The sequence below is a fragment of the Eptatretus burgeri genome, chromosome 1 (genome assembly GCF_056783735.1).
Source record: "Eptatretus burgeri isolate ZD-2024b chromosome 1, Ebu_testis_v1, whole genome shotgun sequence".
Taxonomy (NCBI): Eukaryota; Metazoa; Chordata; class Myxini; order Myxiniformes; family Myxinidae; genus Eptatretus; species Eptatretus burgeri.
The window spans coordinates 140,614,867-140,638,580 of NC_140961.1; the positions used below are offsets into that span (position 1 = coordinate 140,614,867).

Below are 23,714 nucleotides of genomic sequence, written 5' to 3' on the forward strand. Positions count from 1 at the left end.
GGTCATCAGGGCAGCCGAACATATATAGTGTGCGAGATAAGGATTACTACCTAAAATAACTCACAAAGCTATTCTCGGTCGATTTCCGGTTCTGGGTTTGGAGCGTTGGTGGGTCTCCTTTCAGGGCTCTCTGCTGTCAATCTCAAAGTTAAGTTTCCGGTCGTTATCTGTCCCGTTTTAACTGTTTATTTTCTTACCTGCATGTTACTATGTGTTCCTAGTTCGGTTTTGTTTCAAAAATCATGCTATTTTGTGAGATTTTGTCGACCTTGTCTTACCGGGTGCTTGAGGCTTTGTTCCCCTAGGTGTACGATCGTGTTTATTTGTTTTTTCTCCCCATTACCTTCAATTTATATCTAACCCCACTTTCCTAACGTCTCCCATCCTTCCCAACTAAACACTCTTTCTTGTCTTAAATAAAAAAATTAAAAAAAACACTACCTTTCTCCTTGCACACTCATGAGTCTTGATTCCTCTTCTTCTTCATCCTCCTGCTGGCACACTGTCTTTGTTCTACTTAGCTGACCCTCTCTCGCCATTACTTTCACGATTTCTTCCGATCTACAACCTCCCATTCCCGAATCTTACCTGTTCTTCAAAAATACATCAAAAAATAATATTGTGTCTTCCCTGCAATCATAACCACGTGATCAGTTTAGACCCCCTGCGTTTACTGATGTAATTTCACCATCATAACCACGTGATCCGTTTAGACGTTTCGATCCCCTGCGTTTACTGATCTAATTTCACCATTTACCTCACGATTTTTTCTACAACACTTCCATGACCTAATCTGATGAAAACTCTCTCAAACAATAATAATAATAATAATAATAATAAAATCGATCTCTTATAATGCTTCATCTTCCTCTCTCACACATGTGTGGTACTCTTCACTGTATCATAATGCACTACTCTTCTACTATTTTAACAGACTGCTCTCATTTAGAGCTCTCCTTCATACCTTGCCTAAAAAATCTAACTGTTACAGCGTTTCTTCTCTCCATTCTCTAAATTGGCCTTTATTGCATCCATCAAGAAATGTGTTTAATCGCATCTCTGACCTAAAACTTTTAACAAACCCCAGTTTGCTATGAATGTTCCCTTTCCATTAACCATTCTTTTTTTTCCAACTTCAGTGCCAACTCACCCATCTCACCCCTCACGCTCAAAGCAACCATCCCACTCTTCTCCCTCCAAGTCTCCCTCTCACCTCTCTCAAAAACTCCCCCCTAACCTTTCTCCCACCATTCATCCCTTCACTCATCCTTCTCAAAGTTGCCCCCCCCCCTCACATCAACAAAGATGCCTCCTTCCACTGCCCTCTCACCTCCTGCCCTCTCTTCACTCCACCTCCTCAAATCCTCAACTGCCTTCTTCCCCCTCTCTTGTCCCCCCTCTCCCCCAGTACCACAGAGCCTTTTCTCCTCCTCATTCGGCCCCCTCCCCTAGTTATTCTGCAATCCCCCACACTTTCAACAATGCTCCTTACCCCCCCTCGTCCTACCCTCCCCTCCCCTCCCACCCCCTGCACCCAAAGCCTCCTCCCCTCCCTCTTCATTAACAGTGTGGACCTCAAATATCTGGGGCCTTCGCTCAAACCAGATCTTTCCATACAGATTGCCACTGACAAACCAGACATAATCTGCCTAACAAACTTTCCTCCCCCAAGACATGTCTGACTCCCAAGTATCTCTCCCTGGTTACTCCCTCCTCCGGTATGACAGACCTGAGCCTCGTCCTGGAGGAGGAGTTGCTCACTTCATCAAAGACTCCTCCTCACTCTCCATGCACTGCCCTCACTCCCCCACACCCCCAGGAATACCTCTGGCTCCGGCTTCCCCTCCACTCCCACCTCATGTTTATATGTGTACTGCACCGTCCACCGAACAGTGATGACTCCATCGACACCTCACTATCCGAAAACATGGACCATCTTCTATCTTCTCATCCAAACTCTCTCTTTCTCATATGTCATGACTTCAATTGTCATCATGCCAGTTGGCTCGGTGTGGGAACCTCTCTCTCACCTGTCATGGCACTTCAGCAAAAGCTTTCTGTGACTCATTGGGACTGACTCAATCGGTCAAGTTCCCGACCCGGATCTCAATCAATGGTACGCCATCTCTTCTGGATCTGATTCTGACAAATTTCCCTGAGAATATCTGCTGTTCTTCCTCCGCTCCAATAGGTTCTTCTGCCCACATCCTTGTCAAAGTGGACATCTCTCTGGCTGTTATCAGAGAACCACCTCACCGCCGTCGAGTCTGACATTTCACTCAAGCCAACTGGCAGGGTCTCCAAGCGGCCATCAAACTTGTAGACTGGTCTCCTATCACTACTTTCTCCAACATCAACTCATCCTGGGAATTCTTTCAAAGAAACTTGCTCTCCCTCATGCACAGATTTATCCCCTCTCGTCTTCAGTTGTCCTACCCTTCCTCCCACCCTTGGATCACTAAAGCTTGAGGCGAGGCAGTTGTCCTGAAACAACTTGCCTTTGCCTTATGGAAAGCAAACCCAACCGAGAACAATCTCAGTTCCTTCCATAAAGCTCAGAACAAGTGTGTATCTACACTCAGGAGAGCCAGAAAACAACATCTTTCTCATCTCAAGTCTGAACTCTCAAACCTCTCTCCCTCCTCAAAATCCTGGTGGCGTTTAATCAAATCTGTTTCTGGTGTATGTTCCCCCTCCATCCCCTCCCTTACCTCAAATGGCCGCACTGCTGATTCTACACGTGATAAAGCTGAATGTCTAAACTCGGTGTTTGCAGCTAAATCTTGTGTCCAAAACCCATCACTTTCTCTACCTACCTTACCCAGTCGCACCCAACTGTCCCTGGACTCTGTGTCCTTTTCTCCTCACAAGGTGGAGAGCTTGCTGTCAAACCTCGACTCAGATTCTGCAACCGGTCCAGACGGCATCAGCCCACATGTCCTAAAAACCTGCTCTTCTGCTCTTACTCACCCTCTCTGTTCTATTCACCATCTCATTTGCTCAAGGTCATCTGCCATCTGCTTGGAAATCTGCTAACATCACTGCCCTGCATAATAAAGGTGCAAAAACAGATCCCTGCAATTACAGACCAATCAGCCTTCTCCCAATCATCAGCAAGGTGATGGAATCCATCATCGCTTCAGACATTAAATCCTTCCTCTTCTCCAATGGCTTGATTTCCAGTCATCAATTTGGTTTCAGACCAGGTCACTCCACCCTGGATATGTTGCTTCTGCTCTCCCAACAATGGATGGAGGTCCTCAATGCCAGACAGGAAATCCGAGACGTATCCCTGGACATATCACGTGCTTTCGACACAGTCTGGCACCCTGCCCTACTCACCAAACTCTCTTCTCATGGTATTCAAGGCCATCTCCACTCATGGCTCGCAGACTTCCTCTCCTGTCGCAGTCAATGTGTGACCCTCAATTTAGTTATTTCATCCCCTCTTCCTGTGCAGGCTGGAGTTCCTCAAGGTAGCGTTCTGGGCCCTGTTCTTTTTCTGGTTTTCATCAATGATCTCTCCGACTCTCTCGAAAATCCTCTTTATCTCTTCGCTGACGACTCCACCCTCTGCCGTACCATCAGTCATCCCTCAAACCGGCAGGCAGCTGCTTCTTCGTTCACTGCAGATCTGGATAAAATCACAAACTGGTCCAACACATGGAACATGTCTTTCAATCTGGACAAATCTCACACTCTCACTACGTCTCTTCGAAAGGACTGTTTGGAACCCCCCCCCCCCACCCCACATCCACTTTCTCAACAATCCTCTGGAAGAAGTCCTTTCTTTCAAGCTTCTGGGTCTCACTATCTGCCATGACCTTTCCTGGGAAAGCCACATTTCAAACCTCGCCTCCAAACCCAGTCTCTGACTGGGAATCCTCCATCGTGCAAAGTCCTTCCTCGGCCCACCTGAGCTCCTGACCACTTACAAAGCTTTCGTTCGCAGCCTGATGGAGTACTGCTCTCCCCTCTGGGCTGGTGCTCCTGCCTCCCACCTTTCTCGGCTTCACGCTGTGGAAACCAAGGCATTTAGGATCATTGGCATCTCCAGCAATGAGGCTGAGTCTTTGGGCCTCTCACTCTCTCACCGCAGGTTGGTCGGTGGTCTTTCTGTCTTCTACCGTCTCCTCTCCAGCCTCGCGCCCCCCCCCCCTGCTCTCTCTTTCTCTCTCTGCGATTTGTCCCCACTACATTTACGCAAGGCGCTCATGGTCTGCCAACAACCCCTTCTGGTAAAACTCCCAAAATCACGAATCACTGCTCACCTTCACTCTTTCATTCCTATTTTCCCCACCTTTGGAATAAATCCCTCACTCTGTTCAATCCCATTCTTTCCTCCAGGCCTTCAAAACAGCTGTTAACCACCACCTCTTATCATCCCCCATCCAAATCCTCGATCTTTTCTACCCCCGATAATCCACCCAACCCCACCTCCTTCAAATTCCCTGCTTTCCTTCCTGAAAGTCCCTGTAATGTCCATCTTCTATTCCCCATGTTCCTGGTCCCATCCCTCTCCCTTCCACAGATCTCCTAATGTCTCTGTGCCCAACTGTTTTGTCCTTCCCACTCCCTCCCCTCTTGTCTCATGCCCCCTTGCTGTGCGTTGTGTGAGCTCTCACACGAGCCTCGACCAGGCATACAAAAAAAAAAAAAAACCTTCTAAAAGAAGCCAAAATACTTGTATATGTACCGGCAAGAAAGCGGTGTGCCTCTGCACAACAACAGAGTTGGATAACTTTCTGAACTCACCCAAAAAGCTGATAGCTTGAAGCTTTCCGCACTGCAAACTCCCACAGCCGTGTGGATTCGGTGCAAGGCTTGAAGGTTTGAAGACTGGTGCGTTCCAAACAAACTTTGACCAATGCTGCCAATGAGTGGACTTTGAACCTTGTGGGATTACCTCTTGCGAACAAGGGTCATATCTGGGGGCTTGTCAGTGCACAGGGTCAGTTTAAAATGATATTTACGATTCATCATGTTTTGGAGGAAGGGTTGGGAGTGGGAGCTGTGTGGGCTCTTAAGCCTGTTATAAATATATATCTTTGGTTGGGTTCTGGGGTCACAAGAGATATTATTCTCAATTTTTGCATCTATTGGTAAAAGTAGTGTGTGTGTTATATCCACTGCCACCACTCACTTGTAATAATAGGTTGTGGTGTGAACCCGACTCCTCTCATCCACGGATCTTTCTCGTGTTTCCTATATTTCCATGAATCCGATTTGCATTCAGGAACAGAACAATTATGTTTAACAATTTTGAAATTGCCACTCTTTTATACAAACTCCGAATGTTAAAAGTTATGTTAAAAAGACTGTTTGAATTAGATTTTGTGCTAGCAAAGGTGGGATAAAAGTGCCCGGTTAGCAGAACCAAGTCATTGAAAACGCACACATAGCGTATGCGCAAAAGGCCCCGTAAGCATCAACACATAATTTTGAAAGCCACGTAATGAACCATGAACTTTAGATCACTGAAACAAACAACGAAATAAAAATAACCAGGCAGTCAAAGTTGAGAAACAGTGTAAAGTTGGAAAAGTTCAAGTGGCTTGGAGAAGATGTTCACTTTGTGAATGGAAAACATCAGGAATAGGGGATGTCAGGTGATTGTGATGGCTTGCCATTTCAAAGTAGTGGAAGGAAGAACGTCACTAATGTGCTTGCAGTTCACACGTTACAATCCACTGATGTCTATCTATGTCCTGCATGTGATATCTGCACCAGCTCCATTATAGTCTGTGATAAATGAAAAGAAAATCTCAGTATTCTGAAAATTTAAACTCAAGCAATCAAAGGCGATAAGTAACTCCACACTCAAAAATAAAAATGGACAAAAATGTTTAGTTTCCATTGTGGGAAGTGTGTAAGTTGATGGGATTTATTTTCACAATTGACATTCATTCGGTACAAATGCACTTGTGCGACACAGAAGGGTAAAGTGACACTCGGATCCGCTGCTTTGTTTCAGTGTCTATAGTCTAGAACCTCACAGAGTGTTTTCAAAGTGAAAAGACATGACGGTGGCATGGCCATAAAATCGACCACGATTAATAAAGTCATGTTTGCTAATTGCACGTATGGAAGTCTGTTTTCTTATTAAAAACATTACACATGCTGTTCAACCACTTCTGTACATTGAAAAAGTCATAATCACAACCTAAGTGTTTTTTTTTTGTGTGTTTGTTTTTTTAGCCCGAAAAATACAACAAAATAACGTTATATTGAGTTTCAGGAAACCCTCTCCCACCGACGTGATGTCGATTCAAACAATTGTGACACATGCACCTGCATATATGCATAATAAATTCCGCAATACTGATGTTTGACTGCTACCGAAACACAAGCTGAAGAGGCTTTTCTATTGAGCTCGATTTATCAAAAATAAATAACTCAATAAATAAATAGTAAACAATGTGCATTTTCAAATGGTGGAGGTCAGTGAGCAGGGAATGGAAGCAAAAGACATTTGGATAGTTCAAGGAGCTCTGTCGTCGAGCCGCCGCACAAACCACCTCAAAAGCGGTAAAGTCGAACGAGTACGAACTTCATCAGATATATTCAATTTCGTTTGAATTTCTGCGATTTCATCAAATTTCATCGAGAAAACTTCGCTTTAACGGTTGTGTCGATGTGGCACTAATATGGTTTACCATAGAAGCTGAATTTTAACAATATCAAATGAAAATTCTGGACTTGTTAAATAATCTACAATGATTGTACATACCCTTCCAAATATCTCCTGTGTTTTGTCTTTATTGATATCTGGAGATGTTATAGATCGCATGATGTCTTTCATGAAAAGTAAGTGAGCTATCTCCTGGCACCATGGCTAAATTATAAAATTCTTGCCATTATAATTATTACATTATCGACCTGTGCAGGACAACTTGTTCTGGAGGGAACAGAGGAGAGGCAACAGTACCTGCATTTTGCAGTTTGCACATAGCCGGCTTCTTCTTTTTACGATGCATACCAGAACATAAAAACAGTTCACGTCCTACTTGTGTGTAATTGATACACATGTCAACAATTGGTACCTGCACTCAACGATGTCAAGAAAGCATGAACGCTCATGTCATATGTTGTACATTGTTTGGTGTTAATTCAACCATAAGTAATTTATTCGACAATAAACAAGTTCAAATGAATCTACATTTGGGGAATACCTAATACTGTACCTAGAGTATTCAGGATATAAAAAAAAAAAAATAACAAGTCCTTCAAAACATTTTCCTTTCAAGTGCCACCCATAAAGTGCAAAGACAAACAGGTTGTATGAAGCTTTTCTCCAAGAAGGATGCATAAATATATTGCCGTGTGCAGTACGCAGGTACTTCATATGTTGATATCCCCTTCCTTAGACCAGAAAGTTTCAAGTACTGAATGTGCCATGGAAAAGTATGGATGAAATACAAATACACCAAGGAATAATGAGACACAAAATAATCAAGTTGAGACCTCCTCAAGAACTTGAGGCTTGGTTTGAAGCGTCTTCGTGCTGCCACGTCGGATTGGTTTGTGATGTCCCAAACCACGTTTATGTCGAGACATGATCATGTTATCCTAATTAAGCAGCCAATGGGAAAAAGATCAAACTTAAAATACATAAATATACATGCCTTGCAGCACCTAAGAGAGAGAGAGAGAGAGAGCCAGCCTTCGAGGGTTGTTGAAAAGAAAACCCCTAGTTCTGGCTCTGCTCTGTTATGTTGCATTAAAACCGACGTCATCAAACAACTTGCTGGTGGATATGTAGCATTAATTATTTTATTTTCAACCCAAAGATGAACATTTTACGAGACGAGCTATCTCATGACTTCCCATTCCACAAAGCAGTCGAAGTTGTGTCGATTGCCGTTATTATTATTATTATTTTTTTTGCGAAAGAGGGATTTCCATATTGCATGTATATATATACAGATAAAGTGACAGAAATTAAAGCAACTTGAGCCAATCATTTGTATCTTCTTCGTGCACACACACACACACACACACACACACACACACACACACACACACACACACACACACACACACACACACACACACACACACACACACACACACACACCAATTTATTACTCAGGCTCACTTTAATGGTTTGCAGCAAACTGGCATGTTTACATTTTGTGATTTGCCACACAATTAGTCACATTGTGGTGTGAAATGTCTGTGGCAACAGGTTGGGAATCAAAAAATTCAGGACCATCAAAGTGGAATTCATGAACAAAGACGGTCGCCGTCGTTCTGCATACAAGCACAAGACGACTACTCAAGAAGGCAAAATACTAATTAGTGAATAGTAAGAAATAATGTGAGACTTCTTCTATTTTTTTTTCATACGAATCATAATTGTGCTCAGTACAACATACCTCCTGTCTATTGTAATTCTCATTTACCAGCAAGCAAATGAGCAAACAGAGATACACAAGGTTGTGCATTGGAACGTCATCCTAAAAAAAATAAAAAATGAAATATCAGAGCCTTTACTGGCACACCAATTGAAGTAAGTTTGAAAATTGTCATTTCAGAGATGTCCCAAACATTCATACAACTGATGACTCGCCCTCTCTCCATTGTCTAATCTTTCCATTTGACTACACAACTTAGATCCAGTCAAACGTCAAGGTTAATTATCCCACCTCTGACACCAATTTCTCTACAAACCTGATAACCTGACATTGGGGAGAGGGGGGGGAACCTTTAAACTACAGCACTGGCATCAATGATAAATATTCCAATCACACTCATCCTATGCTTTTATGTAGCAGGACATTGTCAGCACAGGGTATCAGAATTTATGATCTTTCCCCACATATAATCCCCTGATAGTCATGTCTGATCTTTTTACTTTATTGAAAGGGAATTTAGGCTGACATGATAGGTCAGAGTTAGCTTCCTCTAGCTTTGAGCTGTCTAATCTGGGTTTGATTCCCATTCCAAACTAGTGTGGGAGGGTGTTGCATCATCTCGCACAGAGGGGAAGTTGAACAGCCAAGACTGTCTGCGAGCATTTGCTCGTGGCCATTTTGGATCCCATTCCACCTCGGATAGTAGTCCAGTATGTGCTAGTATGCTGGTCAAGTTCCTAAATTATTGCTCAAAATGATATGGGGAGGGATCACTGCATCAATGGCATCGGCTTGCCTTTGCGGTAATGATGCAACCGGCAGACAAAATTCATACATGAATCCAAGTTAAATGTGAATCAGATAGAGAAACTTGAAAAAAAAATGAATCATCGTCATCGTCATCTTGCGGCCGTGGCCGAGACAGGCTTCACAACCACCTCCCAGATGTCTATATCGGCCATCGCTGTAGGAAGATCGACACGATCGATAAAAAAAAAATGAAATAACTGTGAATTACTACCTCTGACGATTAGAGAATTTCTGCTTTGCATCTTTATACGGTATGAAAAAAATCCACGATTAAGAAAAAAAAATTGAAAACCGAGTTTCCCAGTAATATCCGACGATGCCGCCATGTCCAGCCTGTATGGACCTCTCTGGTTGGCTGTTTCCAATTACTTTTGATCACCCATTATTATCATACAATTCTTCGATCGTTTTAATTATTTCAACGGTCAGACATGGCAACCGACAAATAAATTACCGTGGAAAAGTGCATTTTCTGCTTATCGGTCCGTTCTCAAGCGACGTAAAGTGAAAAATTTCACGAGGATAACATCTATTAATTAGCTGTCCTTTTACAGTGTATAGCTACACAGTGTATAGCTACTGATCTCATTTTCAGCACTTCTACTCTTAACACTCTAATGTCAGTAATATAAAACCTTCCACCTGTTATTTAAACTCAACATGTATTAAAAAACATATAAACAACTCTAAATGTATCAATTCCTCAAAATAAATAAAAAATAAATTATCTGGAGTTTCAGTGTAATGATTGACTATAGATATACAGAAATTGTCAAAACTTTTGGTGAACAATTAATACAAGTGTAATTAAGTACAAGAGGTATTCAAAAGAGTTTCTCATCGCCCAACCACCAAAGAATGGCCCTGTGCCACGGAAACCCGGCACAGATATTAGTCCTTCTCGATTCTCGATGTCGTATCTGTACATATACATTATACAGGTAGGTTACACTTATTTTTCTTCCTATTAGTAAGTGCGTTTCCTGATGCCATTGAAATTGCTCTCAAACATTTGCTCTGAAAAAAAAAAATAAAAAAGCTCTGAAACTTTTTTCAAAAGGAAAAAAAAAAAAACCTTTTGACCGTCCTCCATTGTGCAAAAAAGGGTTTCCAACGACAAATATAACTACAGATGCTGGCCGATGAGTAGAAATATGCATAATACAAACATTGCACAGTTACACACTGAGTTTAGGAAGCAGGCTTCACAGGTAGCGAAAGATTCAAACATACTTAATCAAATGAGCAAAATGAGGCCTCGTCGGCAGGAGGGTAAAGCAGGTGGTCGTTAACTATTTGCTGGTGAAATTGTAGCGTCACGTGTGCACCATCAAACATGTTCGGAGAACATCAATAATGCAACGTTACCCATGGCTGCCGAGATGATAAGTTACCGTGCTTTGAAGCCCTGGCAGCAAACCGAGCATAATTAAAGTCTTTCTGCAGGGACAAGTGGCAAAGCCACATAAAGTAATCTCAGCAATGCATTCAACTGATCTGAAAACCACACAGAGAGGACAACAGATATTGCTAGCTGAAAAAGAATTCAAAATTAAAGAAATATCATACTTGTACTTAGATCGAAATACGAAATACTGACCACGTTTTCATGTTAAAAAAGAAAAGAAAAGAGAAAAGGCGAGCAAGTATCACAACCAGGATGGCAGCCAGCTATTAAATCACATGAACTTCCAAATTGCAAGAGACAGACAGAGACAAACAAGATCGAAGCAACTGTAATTCCACGACAATGGAGGGTCAGGGAGGCTTTCGAAACCTGCCGTTTTAGCGTTCTGTGCTTTTTGAGCAGAAATATCTACTCCGCGTTGCGTAAACCCAATCGAGTCATCGCAACAGGTCCACATCACATCGAGTAGGAGGCTGTGATCTCCCACAGCAGGAATTCCTTGCCGTGGAAGGGGAGTACGATAATTATGCATGTTAACACAAAGCGTATTTCGAAGTCTTCGGTCCACAAGTGGTAGAGTTCCAAGCTTCAGCTACTGCACAGTGACGGAGAGGACATTTTGTTTCGGTTTTGTCCTTGCAGTGCATCTGTGCAAAAGGCAACAAGCAAATCCAAGATGTCTTAGATTTGAATCTTTTCACCGGTTTAAATTTTGACTCAATGAAAGTGGTAAGTTCTCCATGAGGTTTAGACGTAAATAAAAAGAAAAGAAAAATCTTTATAAAGTATGTTCTTGTTTTTTGATGAAGGGGCAAAGCAATTGGCACGCATGAGCATAGAGCCGTTCCTAGTAAAATTGTGCCCGACAAATTATTGGATCGTTTGATTTGCTTTTCTTTGCGAACTGGAAACTCTATGTTAAACAAGAATATTTATCGAGATCATTCGGAAAACCGTATTGTGCTGCCGAGATCAACGAGTGAAAAGTTCATGCAGTTTCTTACGATCTCTCATACCTCTTGAGCTCCATTCCGTTGCTCCATTTTTCCCCCCCCCTTCTACCAAAGGCAATCTTCTTCCAACACAAACCTCCAGAAAATTTCACAATCGTTTATTCGCAACAATGATAGAAGTTCGAGTGCATCACACCGAGCACGATCGACGCCTGTGCCCGAGCGGCTTCGGTCGCATAGGACGTTGGACGGTCGCCCCTGCAGCGTTTGCAGCCGTAGCCGTACCGGTTGCCACGGCACTGGGTAGACGGAAATGGCGTGCGCAGCGAGAACTTGCCGTCTCTGATAGACGCCGCAACCCGTGACGGAACGTCCCGCTGGACAGACTGTAGACCAGGCAGTTACAGAAACTGTTGCTGGTGGCAAGCCAGGTGGTGACAAAGGAGATGAGTGAACTTTCGGCCACACGCGCACTCTCCAAAAGAAAGTAGGTGATGTACGGCAACCACAGGAGGTAAAAAACGCCAGTGATACGGAAGAGCACAAGAGCGTAATGCCGGCTTTCAGCCGATGGCACAGGCATAGCATACGCTGCCGCCATTGCCGCCGCTGTGGTTGCCTCCTGTGAAGTGTCAGTGTCCTGGCTGGGAAAGCGTGCGCGTCTTTCATTGATCTCACGAGTATGCTGCCGGCAAACCCGGAAAATGTGGAAGTAGGCAAAGCAGACCGCGAGAGCCGCAGGTGCGTATACCGCAGCCACGAGGAATGCGCTGAAGGGAGCATGCGTCTGCCATGTCTGAGCACACCATTGGAACACATCCCCGTGGTATCCAGGCTTTCCCCAACCTAGAAAACAAGGTGCAAAGACGGCACACGAATACAGCCAGATGGCGATTATTGAGGCACGCAGGCGGCATGGTGTGACAAGCTGGTTATACGACAGTGGGTGCCTGATTGCGACGTAGCGATCGAGTCCAATCCCTGCGAGACAAGCCATGGAGACACTCTTGAGAACACATATGGCATAGCCAAAGACTTGGCATGCGAGTGCCTCGTGCAGGTCGACTAAAGGAACGCGAAAAAGTGAAAGTGCTGGCATGACACAACTGGCCCCCACAGCTAGGTCTGCGTAAGCCATAGTTTGGACAAAGTAGCTGGTATTGCGATGGTGAAGCAAGGAAACGCAATGGAACACCGCAATGACCGTCACGTTTCCGACAACAATCAGCGCCGTTAATATACCCATGACAACTGCTTCGAGTACACACACATCACCAACACCTGCGGCACGTAGTCCCAAAGGGCAGGCGAACGGCAGGATTGTTCCGTTACGTCCACTCTCTGCTTCTGTCCATGGCATGGCAGCCGAGAGGTTCATGGCAGCTGAGATGTGGGCATCAAGGTTCATTGGTGGACCTTGCAATGCAAGCGATAGGTCCACAGCCAGTCTTGACCTAAAGCCTACCATCAGTTTTGATTGCGGAGGAACCCGACCGACCGAAAGCCCATGTCGCCGCAAGGCTAATGAAAGACAACAGAGTCATGGAAGTAAATGATAGGTGGAAGGTTAGAACAAAATGGATACTGCCATCAAAGTTGCTTTAAAAAAAACTGGAATCTCCAAGAGGACTGGAAGTAAGCCGTGATTAGATAATTATAGAAGTATCAGCCAGCCGTGACCAAAAGTCAGGGGCAAGCGAAGTTCATCGGAGAGTATCCTTGCACGTGTTGAGGTTAGTTCTTCATCGACTACCATGCAGGGCTGGTTCAAGCAACCACGACACTGCTCACGTTTCCTCTCGCTTGTCTCTTTTTCCTTTTCACTTCAAATCGCCACGAATCGAGCAACACGGACTTCAGACGCTGAGTGGGACAAGCGCAACCAGCGAGGTGTTCGCACATTGCTGGGCACATCGTTCGCATCACGGTGGCATTTCCCATGTTGAAACGCGCGTCCCTGCATTCCTGCCGAGAAACAGGGAAAAGTGAGACGGTGAAAATCACATGGAGCATCAACTTGAATCGAAAACAATGTTCTGTCGGCTTTCTGACACATACGTATGACAAAGTACAAGGCTGGGTGCTCGGATCTAGAAGAGATGGTGTGGTGAGGTGCTTCCTCAAAGGCCGAGAGGGAACGGTGTGGATGCAAGGGCACGAGGTGGAAGTTTGACAAAATTACCTGGCTCCTTCTTCTTGTGTATGGCAGTTTGACTGCCAGGTAGCTATCATTTTGTTGGGGGCACAACCACACCGCTGATGCTGTGCCTCTCTACCACTACACTGGAACTCATTTCACTGACCTCAGGAGGATGACAGGCTGAGTCAACCCCGCCTGGTGTCAATTCAGCAGCCAATGGGGCTTGAACTCAGGACCCAAAGATCCCAAGCCAGTCACCCTATCTGCTCGGCGAACACCAGGCTAACTGGTTATTGGTGACATGTTTGAGTTGCGCAATTTTAAGTTCAATTGCAGTCGCTGATCCATGACACCTCAAATGAAATCACTGCAGCAATAAACGAGTGTTTATCTTGTTTTGTAAAGATGAATGGATAATATAATTAATCGATGCTTTGAATCATCTGTTCAGCGTTGTTATGTGAGAGAGTGGAAACACTACAGAGTATGAGAGCAATGAAAGCAGCTGTGAGGATCGAGCGTGGAAGACTGGATGGAAGTGGGAGGATAGAGAGTGGAGGACGATGGAGAGTGTGGGACGATGGAGAGTGTGAGGATGGAGAGTGTGTGAGGATGGAGAGTGTGAGGATGGAAGTGGGAGGATAGAGAGTGGAGGACGATGGATAGTGTGTGAGGATGGAGGGTGTGTGAGGATGGATAGTGTGTGAGGATGGAGAGTGTGTGAGGATGGAGAGTGTGTGAGGATGGAGAGTGTGAGAATGGAGTGTGGGACGATGGATAGTGTGTGAGGATGGAGTGTGGGACGATGGAGAGTGTGAGGATGGAGTGTGGGACGATGGATAGTGTGTGAGGATGGAGTGTGGGACGATGGAGAGTGTGAGGATGGAGAGTGTGAGGATGGAGTGTGGGACGATGGATAGTGTGTGAGGATGGAGTGTGGGACGATGGAGAGTGTGAGGATGGAGAGTGTGTGAGGATGGAGAGTGTGTGAGGATGGAGAGTGAGTGAGGATGGAGTGTGGGACAATGGAGTGCGTGAGGATGGAGAGTGTGGGACGATGGAGAGTGTGGGACGATGGAGAGTGTGGGACGATGGAGAGTGCGGGACGATGGAGAGTGCGGGACGATGGAGAGTGCGGGACAATGGAGAGTGTGAGGATGGAGAGTGTGTGAGGATGGAGAGTGTGGGACGATGGAGAGTGTGGGAAGATGGAGAGTGCGGGAGGATGGAGAGTGCGGGAGGATGGAGAGTGCGGGAGGATGGAGAGTGTGAGGATGGAGAGTGCGTGAGGGTGGAGAGTGCGTGAGGATGGAGAGTGCGTGAGGATGGAGAGTGCATGAGGATGGAGAGTGCGTGAGGATGGAGAGTGCTGCATGATGGAGAGTGTGTGACGATGGAGTGTGGGACGATGGAGCGTGTGTGAGGATGGAGAGTGTTGCACGATGGAGAGTGTGGGATGTTGGAGAGTGCAGGAGGATGGAGAGTGCTGGAGGAGGACAGTGTGGGAGGATGGAGAGTGCTGGAGGAGGACAGTGTGGGAGGCTGGAGAGTGCTGGAGGAGGGAAAGTGCTGGAAGATGGAGAGTGCTGGAGGTTGGAAAGTGCAGAAGGATTAGAGAGTGCTGGAGGATTAGAGAGTGCTGGAGGATTAGAGAGTGCTGGAGGATTACAGAGTCCTGAAGGACGGATTGGATCAAAGCCGTGGAATACATGCGGAACGTGCTGCTCGCAATGCGCAAAACACACTATCGGCGTTGCCTTCTCTCTCTGTCCATTCATCCCATAAATCTTCCTTCCCCTCCGGTGCCCGCGTTCCCTCTCCATTCTCATCAGCACCCTCTTTGTCCCTTTTGAACCGATTTTATTCGAGACACGGCATCACTGCATCATCACACCTCCATGCCAGATCTGCAATGGTTCCTGCATTTTTGTCTGTGACGTCTAACGGGCACGCAGGACGACATACGCAGCAAAGCGATAGACACTACAAAACGCAGACAAGTGCTCACAGGCACATCATCATCGTCACATGGACAGAAACGAAGGACGGACAGGGATGCACACGGGTAGCGAGTGCGCTCACCCTGCCGTGTCCGATACCTGCTCCGGGAGAGCCTCACTCGTTCCGTCTTGCCTGGAGGGACCCACCGGGCGGACAAGGTGCAGTCACTCAAGTGATCACCATCCTCCGTCGGATCCTGCAGCGTCTTATTCACTCGTCTTCGTGCGCAAATGGAAGAAGAACTAAATATTATCCTCATACTCGAAGCAATCGTGAGCTGGTGAAACGTCGGTAGAGAGGATTTCAAATGTTTGGTTGACAACGGGAGGTTAAGAAGAATAAACGTTTTTCAGATCAGGATCTGCTTTGCTCATGGTCTTTGGCACCTGCGAGAGCGCCCCCCGATGGTCGAGCCAGACCCTCTTTCTTGTTTTACCTGCTCCTCGAAATTAGCATCACAAGAGCAAGGACACGTCCATGCAGGTTTTCTAATAGTCGAATGTCGACAAACCAAACGAACTGAACACTGTTAAAATTGGAATAAAATGGACAATTACCATCGGGAAGGGGTGTTCATACTTAAAGAGCGAATCACAATGGTTTGAAGAAATGAGAGCGTGTTTTTCTTTCCCAATAAACAAACAAGAAGACGTCGTGCAGAGCACGATACTTGCAAAATCCATAAAACAACTTTGACCTAAAAAATAATTGGTGGTTGAATTCAGTGACCTGATGTACAAATCCTCTTCAAATTTCAAGTCAATGGGATGAAAATTGAGGATTTTAGAAATATCACCTTAGATGTTGACCTCAAAAATAATTGGCTCGTTGAATTCAGTGAACTCAAATATAAATCCTCTTCAAATTTCAAGTCAATCGGATGAAAATTTAGGATTTTAGAAATACCACGTTCGTTGGTAACCTTGGGACAATGCTGACCTTTTGGTCGATGTTGACCTCAAAAATAATTGGCTCGTTGAATTCAGTGACATGAAATATAAATACTCCTCAAATTTCAAGTCAATGGGATGAGAATTGAGGATTTTAGAAACACCACCTTAGATGTTGACCTTGGGCCTATGTTAACCTTTTGATCTTTGTTGACCTTAAAAATAATTGGTTGGTTGAATTCAGTGGCCTGAAATATAAATCTTCTTCAAAATGCAAGTAAATCTGATGAAAAACCACCTTAGTTGTTGACCTTGGGTCTATGTTGACCTTCTGGTCTACGTTGACCTCAAAAATTTTTGGCTAGTTAAATTCATCGACATGAATTATAGATCCTCTTCAAATTTCAAGTCATTCGGATGAAAATTGATGAATATAGAAATCTCACCGAAGTTGTTGACCTTTGGCCTATGTTGACCTTTTGGTCCACGTTGACCTCAAAATAATTTGCTGGTTGAATTCAGTGACCTGAAATATAAATCCTCTTCAAATTTCAAGTCAATCGGATGAAAATTGAGTATTTAGAAATCTCACCGAAGTTGTTGACCTTTTGACCTCAAAAACAATAGGCTTCTTCCTTATGACAAACTCTACCAGGTGGTGAAGATTCGTGAAGATCAGTTTAAAATTGTGACCTGTCGGCGACAAACAGACAATAACAAAATCGACTGACCAATACAATTGAAAAAAAAAATTTCGATTTTGTAAGTAACAAACAAGAAAAAGATGTCGTGCAGAGCACGATACTTGCAACAAAAGAGGTACCCCTCTCCAAAGGTTGCCATGGATACATCAAATTGTCCATTTCATTCGGATTAAAATTTACAATCTTAATCTTTTCTTTTTTTCTCGTCAATCGGACTAAAATAACACTGGGCTGCATTTGAAATATTTTTTTCAGAGGTCTAGGTTTTCTCAATGGTTCTTATATGTTTTTTTTCATGCTGAATTCAGAAATGTATCTAATTTCACTCAATCAGGTCAAGTTTTTATGATGCTATCTCAATTTTAAGGAAAAAAAAATAATCAAAATTTTTGTTTTTTTAATTAGCATTTTTAAAATTCAAAATCAGACTTACATTGACAGAAAATGTACAAACCATACATATAATGACACACAAGTACACTTAATAAGGAAGAAAGTGCCTTCTCAATTACTTTCATTTCAATTTCAGAAAAATATAGATAAATCGTTGTTTCTGGCAACAACAAACTTCAGTCGCTCCAGCAGTTGCTGTTTTCCTTCATCTTTTTAATGTTGAATTTCACATTAACGGTACTTGTGCGTCATTTTATATATAGTTTGTACATTTTCTGTAAATGTAAGTCTGATTTTGAATAAAAAAAATGCTAATTAAAAAAACAAAAAATTTAGATTATTTTTTTCCTTAAAATTGAGATAGCATCATAAAAACTTGACCTGATTGAGCAAAATGAGATACATTTCGAAATTCAGCATGTAAAAAATATATGAGGACTGTTGAGAAAACCTTGAACTCTGAAATGACGCAGACCAGTGTAATTGATGTTTTTGTCCGATTGAAAATAATCGGATGTTTTCATGGATTTTTCAATACACTTGAAGAATTTTACCCCCCCCCCCCCAAAAAAATGACCCTCTGCGATCAATAGGGTGTCGTCCGATTGACGAAATACTGAAACCCTCAGGTCAATCGGATGAAAACTGATTTTTTTTTTCAGATTGAAATTGATTTTAGGAGTTTGACCTTCACTTGACCTTTTGACCTCAAAAATAGTTGGTTTCCAAATTCAGTGATGCACTATGAAATTGCTGTTTAATTTTCGTCAATCAGATGAAAAATGACGTTTTTAGAAATATTGACCTCAAGTTGACCTTTGACCTCAAAATCAATAGGCTCCTCAGTTGAGCCTTACCTCTGCAAGTTGGTGAAGTTTCGTGAAGATCGGTTTTAATTTGCGACCTGTAGGTGATTGACAGACGAAGATAAGAACAAAATCGAGTGACCAATATACTTGAAAAATTTTCCATTTTGCAAATAAAAAATATTATGAGCAAAGAAATATTTTGTTAATAATTATATATTGAAATAATATATCAGGCTCGGCATTTATCGGACTATTTTAAAATCTCGTTCTGATAAAATTTTTATGATGCCATCTAGGTAACGTCACTTTCTTGCCTTGTGGAGTGAATGCCAAAGGTCACGCAGAATCCGAAGTCGAATTGACCTTGTCAGCTGTCGAGTGTTTTTGCCCCGAGGTTTGTAAGTACCTTTTTCAGAGTCGAACCGCGAGGAATAAGCCGGTCAGTCATTTGCCTTCTTCGTGGGAGATATCACCAATTTCACTTCTCACCATCCATCCGCTCAAACTATGGATGCGTACGGTTCACCGGGTTAAAAAAAAAATTCCAAAAAGGAATTTTAAATATTTATTTTAAACCACACAGACATATATAAACATTCGAGAGACGGTTGGTTCACCGATTTGCTTATTATGTACTCAATCAGCCATTACCGACAGAGCACAACACCCTGGATCCCTTGAATCTGAGAATCTTACATACGTTCTTTATGCAGAACGAAATGCTTAAACAGTGAATATACAAGACAAAATTTAGGACAGACAACGGGAGCATTTCTTCGAGGTGGTGTTCTTTCCGCAGACTTTTGAGTCTTTTTTTTTTTGTATACCTTGGTCGAGGCTCGTATGAGAGCTAACACACAACTCACAGCAAGGAGGCATGAGACAAGAGCGGCGGGAGTGGAAGGGACAAAACATTGGGGAACAGACACATTAGGTGAACTGTGGAAGGGAGAGGGATGGGGATGGGACGGGGAACATGGCGAAGAGAAGATGGACATTTCAGGGACTTTCAGGAAGGAAAGCAGGAGAAATGAAGGAAGAGGGCTTGGGTGGATTATCGGGGGTAGAAAAGATCGAGGATTTGGATGGGGGAAGATAAGAGGTGGTGGTGAACAGCTGTTTTGAAAGCCTGGAGGGAAGAATGGGAAAGAATAGAGTGAGGAAGTTTATTCCAAAGGCGGGAAAAAAGAGGAATGAAAGAGTGAAGATGAGCAGTGATTCATGATTTTGGTAGTTTTACCAGAAGGGGGTTGTTGGCGGACCTTGAGCGCCCTGTGGAAATGTGGTGGGGACAAATCGCAGAGAGAGCAGGGGGGCAAGGCTGGAGAGGAGTCGGTAGAAGACAGAAAGACCACCGACCAACCTGCGGTGATTGAGTGAGAGGCCCAAAGACTCAGCTTCATTGCGGGAGATGCCGATGATCTTAAATGCCCTGGTTTCGACAGCGTGAAGCCGAGAAAGGTGGGAGGCAGGAGCACCAGCCCAGAGGGGAGAGCAGTACTCCATCAGGCTATGGACAAAAGCTTTGTAAGTGGTCAGGAGCTCAAGAGGGCCGAGGAAGGACTTAGCACGACGGAGGATTCCCAGTCGGCGACTGGCTTTTGAGGCGAGGTTGGAAATGTGACTTTCCCAGGAAAGGTCATGGCAGATAGTGAGACCAAGAAGCTTGAAAGAAAAGACTTCTTCCAGAGGATTGTTGAGAAAGTGGATGGGGGGGTTTTGTAAACGGTCCTTTCGAAGAGACATAGTGAGAGTGTGAGATTTGTCTGGATTGAAAGACATGTTCCACGTGTTGGACCAGTTTGTGATTTTATCCAGATCTGCAGTGAGTGAAGAAGCTGCTGCTTGCCGGTCTGAGGGATGACAGATGGTACGGCAGAGGGTGGAGTCGTCGGCAAAGAGAAATAGAGGATTTTCCAGAGAGTCTGAGAGATCATTGATGAAAACCAGAAAAAGAACAGGGCCCAGAACGCTACCTTGAGGAACTCCAGCCTGCACAGGAAGAGGGGATGAAAGAACTCCATTTAGGGCCACACGTTGACTGCGATAGGAGAGGAAGTCTGCGAGCCATGAGTGGAGATGGCCTTGAATACCATGTGAAGAGAGTTTGGTGAGTAGGGCAGGGTGCCAGACTGTGTCAAAAGCACGTGATATGTCCAGGAATACGGCTCGGATTTCCTGTCTGGCATTGAGGACCTCCATCCATTGATGGGAGAGCAGAAGCAGCATATCCAGGGTAGAGTGACCTGGTCTGAAACCAAATTGATGATTGGAAATCAAGCCATTGGAGAAGAGGAAGGATTTCATATCTGAGGCGATGATGGATTCCATCACCTTGCTGATGATTGGGAGAAGGCTGATTGGTCTGTAGTTATAGGGATCTGTTTTTGCACCTTTTTTATGCAGGGCAGTGATGTTAGCAGATTTCCAAGCAGATGGCAGATGACCTTGGGCAAATGAGAGGGTGAATAGAACAGAGAGAGGGTGAGCAAGAGCAGAAGAGCAGGCTTTGAGAACACGTGGGCTGATGCCGTCTGGACCGGTTGCAGAATCTGACTCGAGGTTTGAAAGCAAGCTCTCCACCTTGTCAGGAGAAAAGGATACAGAGTCCAGGGACAGTTGGGTGCAACTGGGTAAAGTTGGTAGAGATAGTGATGGGTTTAGGACACAAGATTTACCTGCAAACACCGAGTTTAGACATTCAGCTTTATCACGTGTGGAATCAGCAGTGCGGCCATTTGAGGTAAGGGAGGGGATGGAGGGGGAACATACACCAGAAACAGATTTGATTAAACGCCACCAGGATTTTGAGGAGGGAGAGAGGTTTGAGAGTTCAGACTTGAGATGAGAAAGATGTTGTTTTCTGGCTCTCCTGAGGGTAGATACACACTTGTTCCGAGCTTTGTGGAAAGAACTGAGATTGCCCTCAGTTGGGTTTGCTTTCCATGAGGCAAAGGCAAGTTGTTTCAGGACAACTGCCTCGCCACAAGCTTCAGTAAACCAAGGGCGGGAGGAAGGGTAAGACAACTGAACACGAGAGGGGATAAATCTGTGCATGAGGGAGAGCAAGTTTCTTTGAAAGAATTCCCAGGATGAGTTGATGTTTGAGAAAGTAGTGATAGGAGACCAGTCTGTCAGTTTGATGGCTGCTCGGAGACCCTGCCAGTCAGCTTGAGTGAAATGCCAGACTCGACGGCGGTGAGGTGGTTCTCTGATAACAGCCAGAGAGATGTCCACTTTGACAAGGACGTGGTCAGAAGAACCAATTGGAGCGAAGGAAGAGCAGCAGATATTGTCAGGGAAATTTGTCAAAATCAGATCCAGAAGAGATGGAGTACCATTGGTTGAGATCCGGGTCAGGAAGTTGACCGATTGAGTCAGTCCCAATGAGTCGCAGAAAGCTTTTGCTGAGGTGCCATGGCAGGTGAGAGAGGTACCCACACCTAGCCAACTGGCATGATGACAATTGAAGTCACCACATAAGAGGAAGAGAGAGTTTGGATGAGAAGATAGAAGATGGTCCATGTTTTCAGATAGTGAGGTGTAGATGGAGTCATCACTGTTCGGTGGACGGTACAGTACACATATAAACATGAGGTGGGAGTGGAGGGGAAGCCGAAGCCAGAGGTATTCCTGGGGGTGTGGGGGAGTGAGAGCAGTGCATGGAGAGTGAGGAATAGAGTCTTTGATGAAGAGAGCAACACCTCCACCAGGACGAGGCTCAGGTCTGTCATACCGTAAGAGGGAGTAGCCAGGGAGAGATACTTGGGAGTCAGACACGTCTTGGGAGAGGAAAGTTTCTGTTAGGCAGATAATGTCTGGTTTGTCAGTGGCAGCCTGTATGGAAAGATCTGAAAGGTTTGAGCGAAGGCCCCGGATATTTGAGGTCCACACTTTTAATGAAGAGGAAGGGGAGGAGGCTTTGGGTGCAGGAGGTGGAGGGGGAGGGGGAGGGTAGGACAAGGGACGAGGGGGGCAGGTAAGGAGGGTTGCTGAAGGAGTGTGGGGTATTGCAGAACAGCGAGGGGAGGGGGCCGAATGAGGAGGAGAAAAGGCTCTGTGGTGCTGGGGGAGAGGGGGGACAAGAGACAAGGAAGAAGGCAGTTGAGGATTTGAGGAGGTGGAGTGAAGAGATGGAGGTGAGAGGGCAGTGGAGGGAGGCAGGTTGGTGGATGAGAGGGGGGGCAACTTTGAGAAGGAAGAGTGAGGGGGATGAAAGGTGGGAGAAAGGTGAGGGGGGAATTTTTGAGAGAGGTGAGAGGGAGGCTTGGAGGGAGAAGAGTGGGATGGTTGCTTTGAGAGTGAGAGTGAGGGGTGAGGGGGGTGAGTTGGCACTGAAGTTGGAAAAAAAGAATGTTTGATGGAAAGCGAGCATCCATGGAAAACAGTGGTTTTTAAAAGTTTTAGGTCAGAGATGCGATTTAACACAATTCTTGATGGATGCAATGAAGGCGAATTCAGAGCATGGAGAGAAGAAGCGCTCTAATAGTTGGATTTTTTAGGCAAGGAATGAAGGAGAGCTCGAAATGAGAGCAGTCTGTTAAAATAGCAGAAGAGTAGTGCATTGTGAAACAGTAAAGAGTACCACATGTGTGAGAGAGGAAGATGAAGCATTATAAGATCGTTTTTGTAGTTAAAAATAATGTATGAGAGAGTTCAACAGATTAGGTCATGGAAGTGTAAAAAAAAAAAAAAAAAAATCGAGGAAGAAGACGAGGAGGAAGTTAAGAGGAAGAAGAAGAAGCAGAGTCAGGAGAAGGTGAGCGTGTTGTTGTTGTTGTAGGGTATTTTGTTTTTTTTTTGAGATAAGAAAGAGATTAGTTGGGAGAATGGGGGATGTTGGGAAAGTGGGGAGGATGAAAATTGAAGGTAATGGGGAGGATAGAAATTGAAGGTAATGGGGAGAAAAAACAAACAAACAAAAAAAAAACAAACGATCGAACACCGAGTGGAACCAGTAGGCCTCAAGCCTAGGCCTAGGCCTCAAGCACAGGTAAGAACGTCGACAAAAATACTCACAAAATAGCACGATTTTTGAAACAAAACCGAACTAGCAACACACAGTAACATGCAGGTGAGAAAATTAAACAGTTAAAACGGGACAAATAACAACCGGAAACTTAGCTTTGAGAACGTCAGCAGGGAGTCTTTGCGTCGTTCTGTTTATGGGAGCAGGGAGAATATCGGTCTCGGTGAGCGTGAGAAACACAGGGAGCACATCAGGGAGCACACCCTCGAGTGAATCTGGT

At 44.5% G+C, this 23,714-nt stretch overlaps 1 protein-coding gene across 2 annotated transcripts; it reads right to left on the bottom strand.

The window, feature by feature from the left end:
• Nucleotides 1-5,868: 5,868 nt before the first annotated feature.
• Nucleotides 5,869-16,045, bottom strand: LOC147035629 (G protein-coupled receptor 52-like). 2 transcript variants are annotated; one of them, XM_085845511.1, is made up of 2 exons: nucleotides 15,768-16,045; nucleotides 5,869-13,493 (listed from the first exon to the last, which is right to left on the bottom strand). In XM_085845511.1, the coding sequence occupies exon 2, from the start codon at nucleotides 12,994-12,996 to the stop codon at nucleotides 11,719-11,721; it is 1,278 nt and encodes a 425-aa protein (XP_085701637.1). In that variant the 5' UTR covers nucleotides 12,997-13,493; nucleotides 15,768-16,045; the 3' UTR covers nucleotides 5,869-11,718. The 2 variants fall into 2 exon arrangements, with proteins under 2 accessions (XP_085701637.1, XP_085701635.1); XM_085845509.1 differs by having other exon boundaries at nucleotides 15,751-16,045.
• Between the last annotated feature and the right edge of the window lie 7,669 nt (nucleotides 16,046-23,714).

Excerpts from the sequence above, each read along its gene's own strand:
- LOC147035629 (XM_085845511.1), bottom strand. The coding sequence starts at position 12,996 with ATGGTAGGCTTTAGGTCAAGACTGGCTGTGGACCTATCGCTTGCATTG.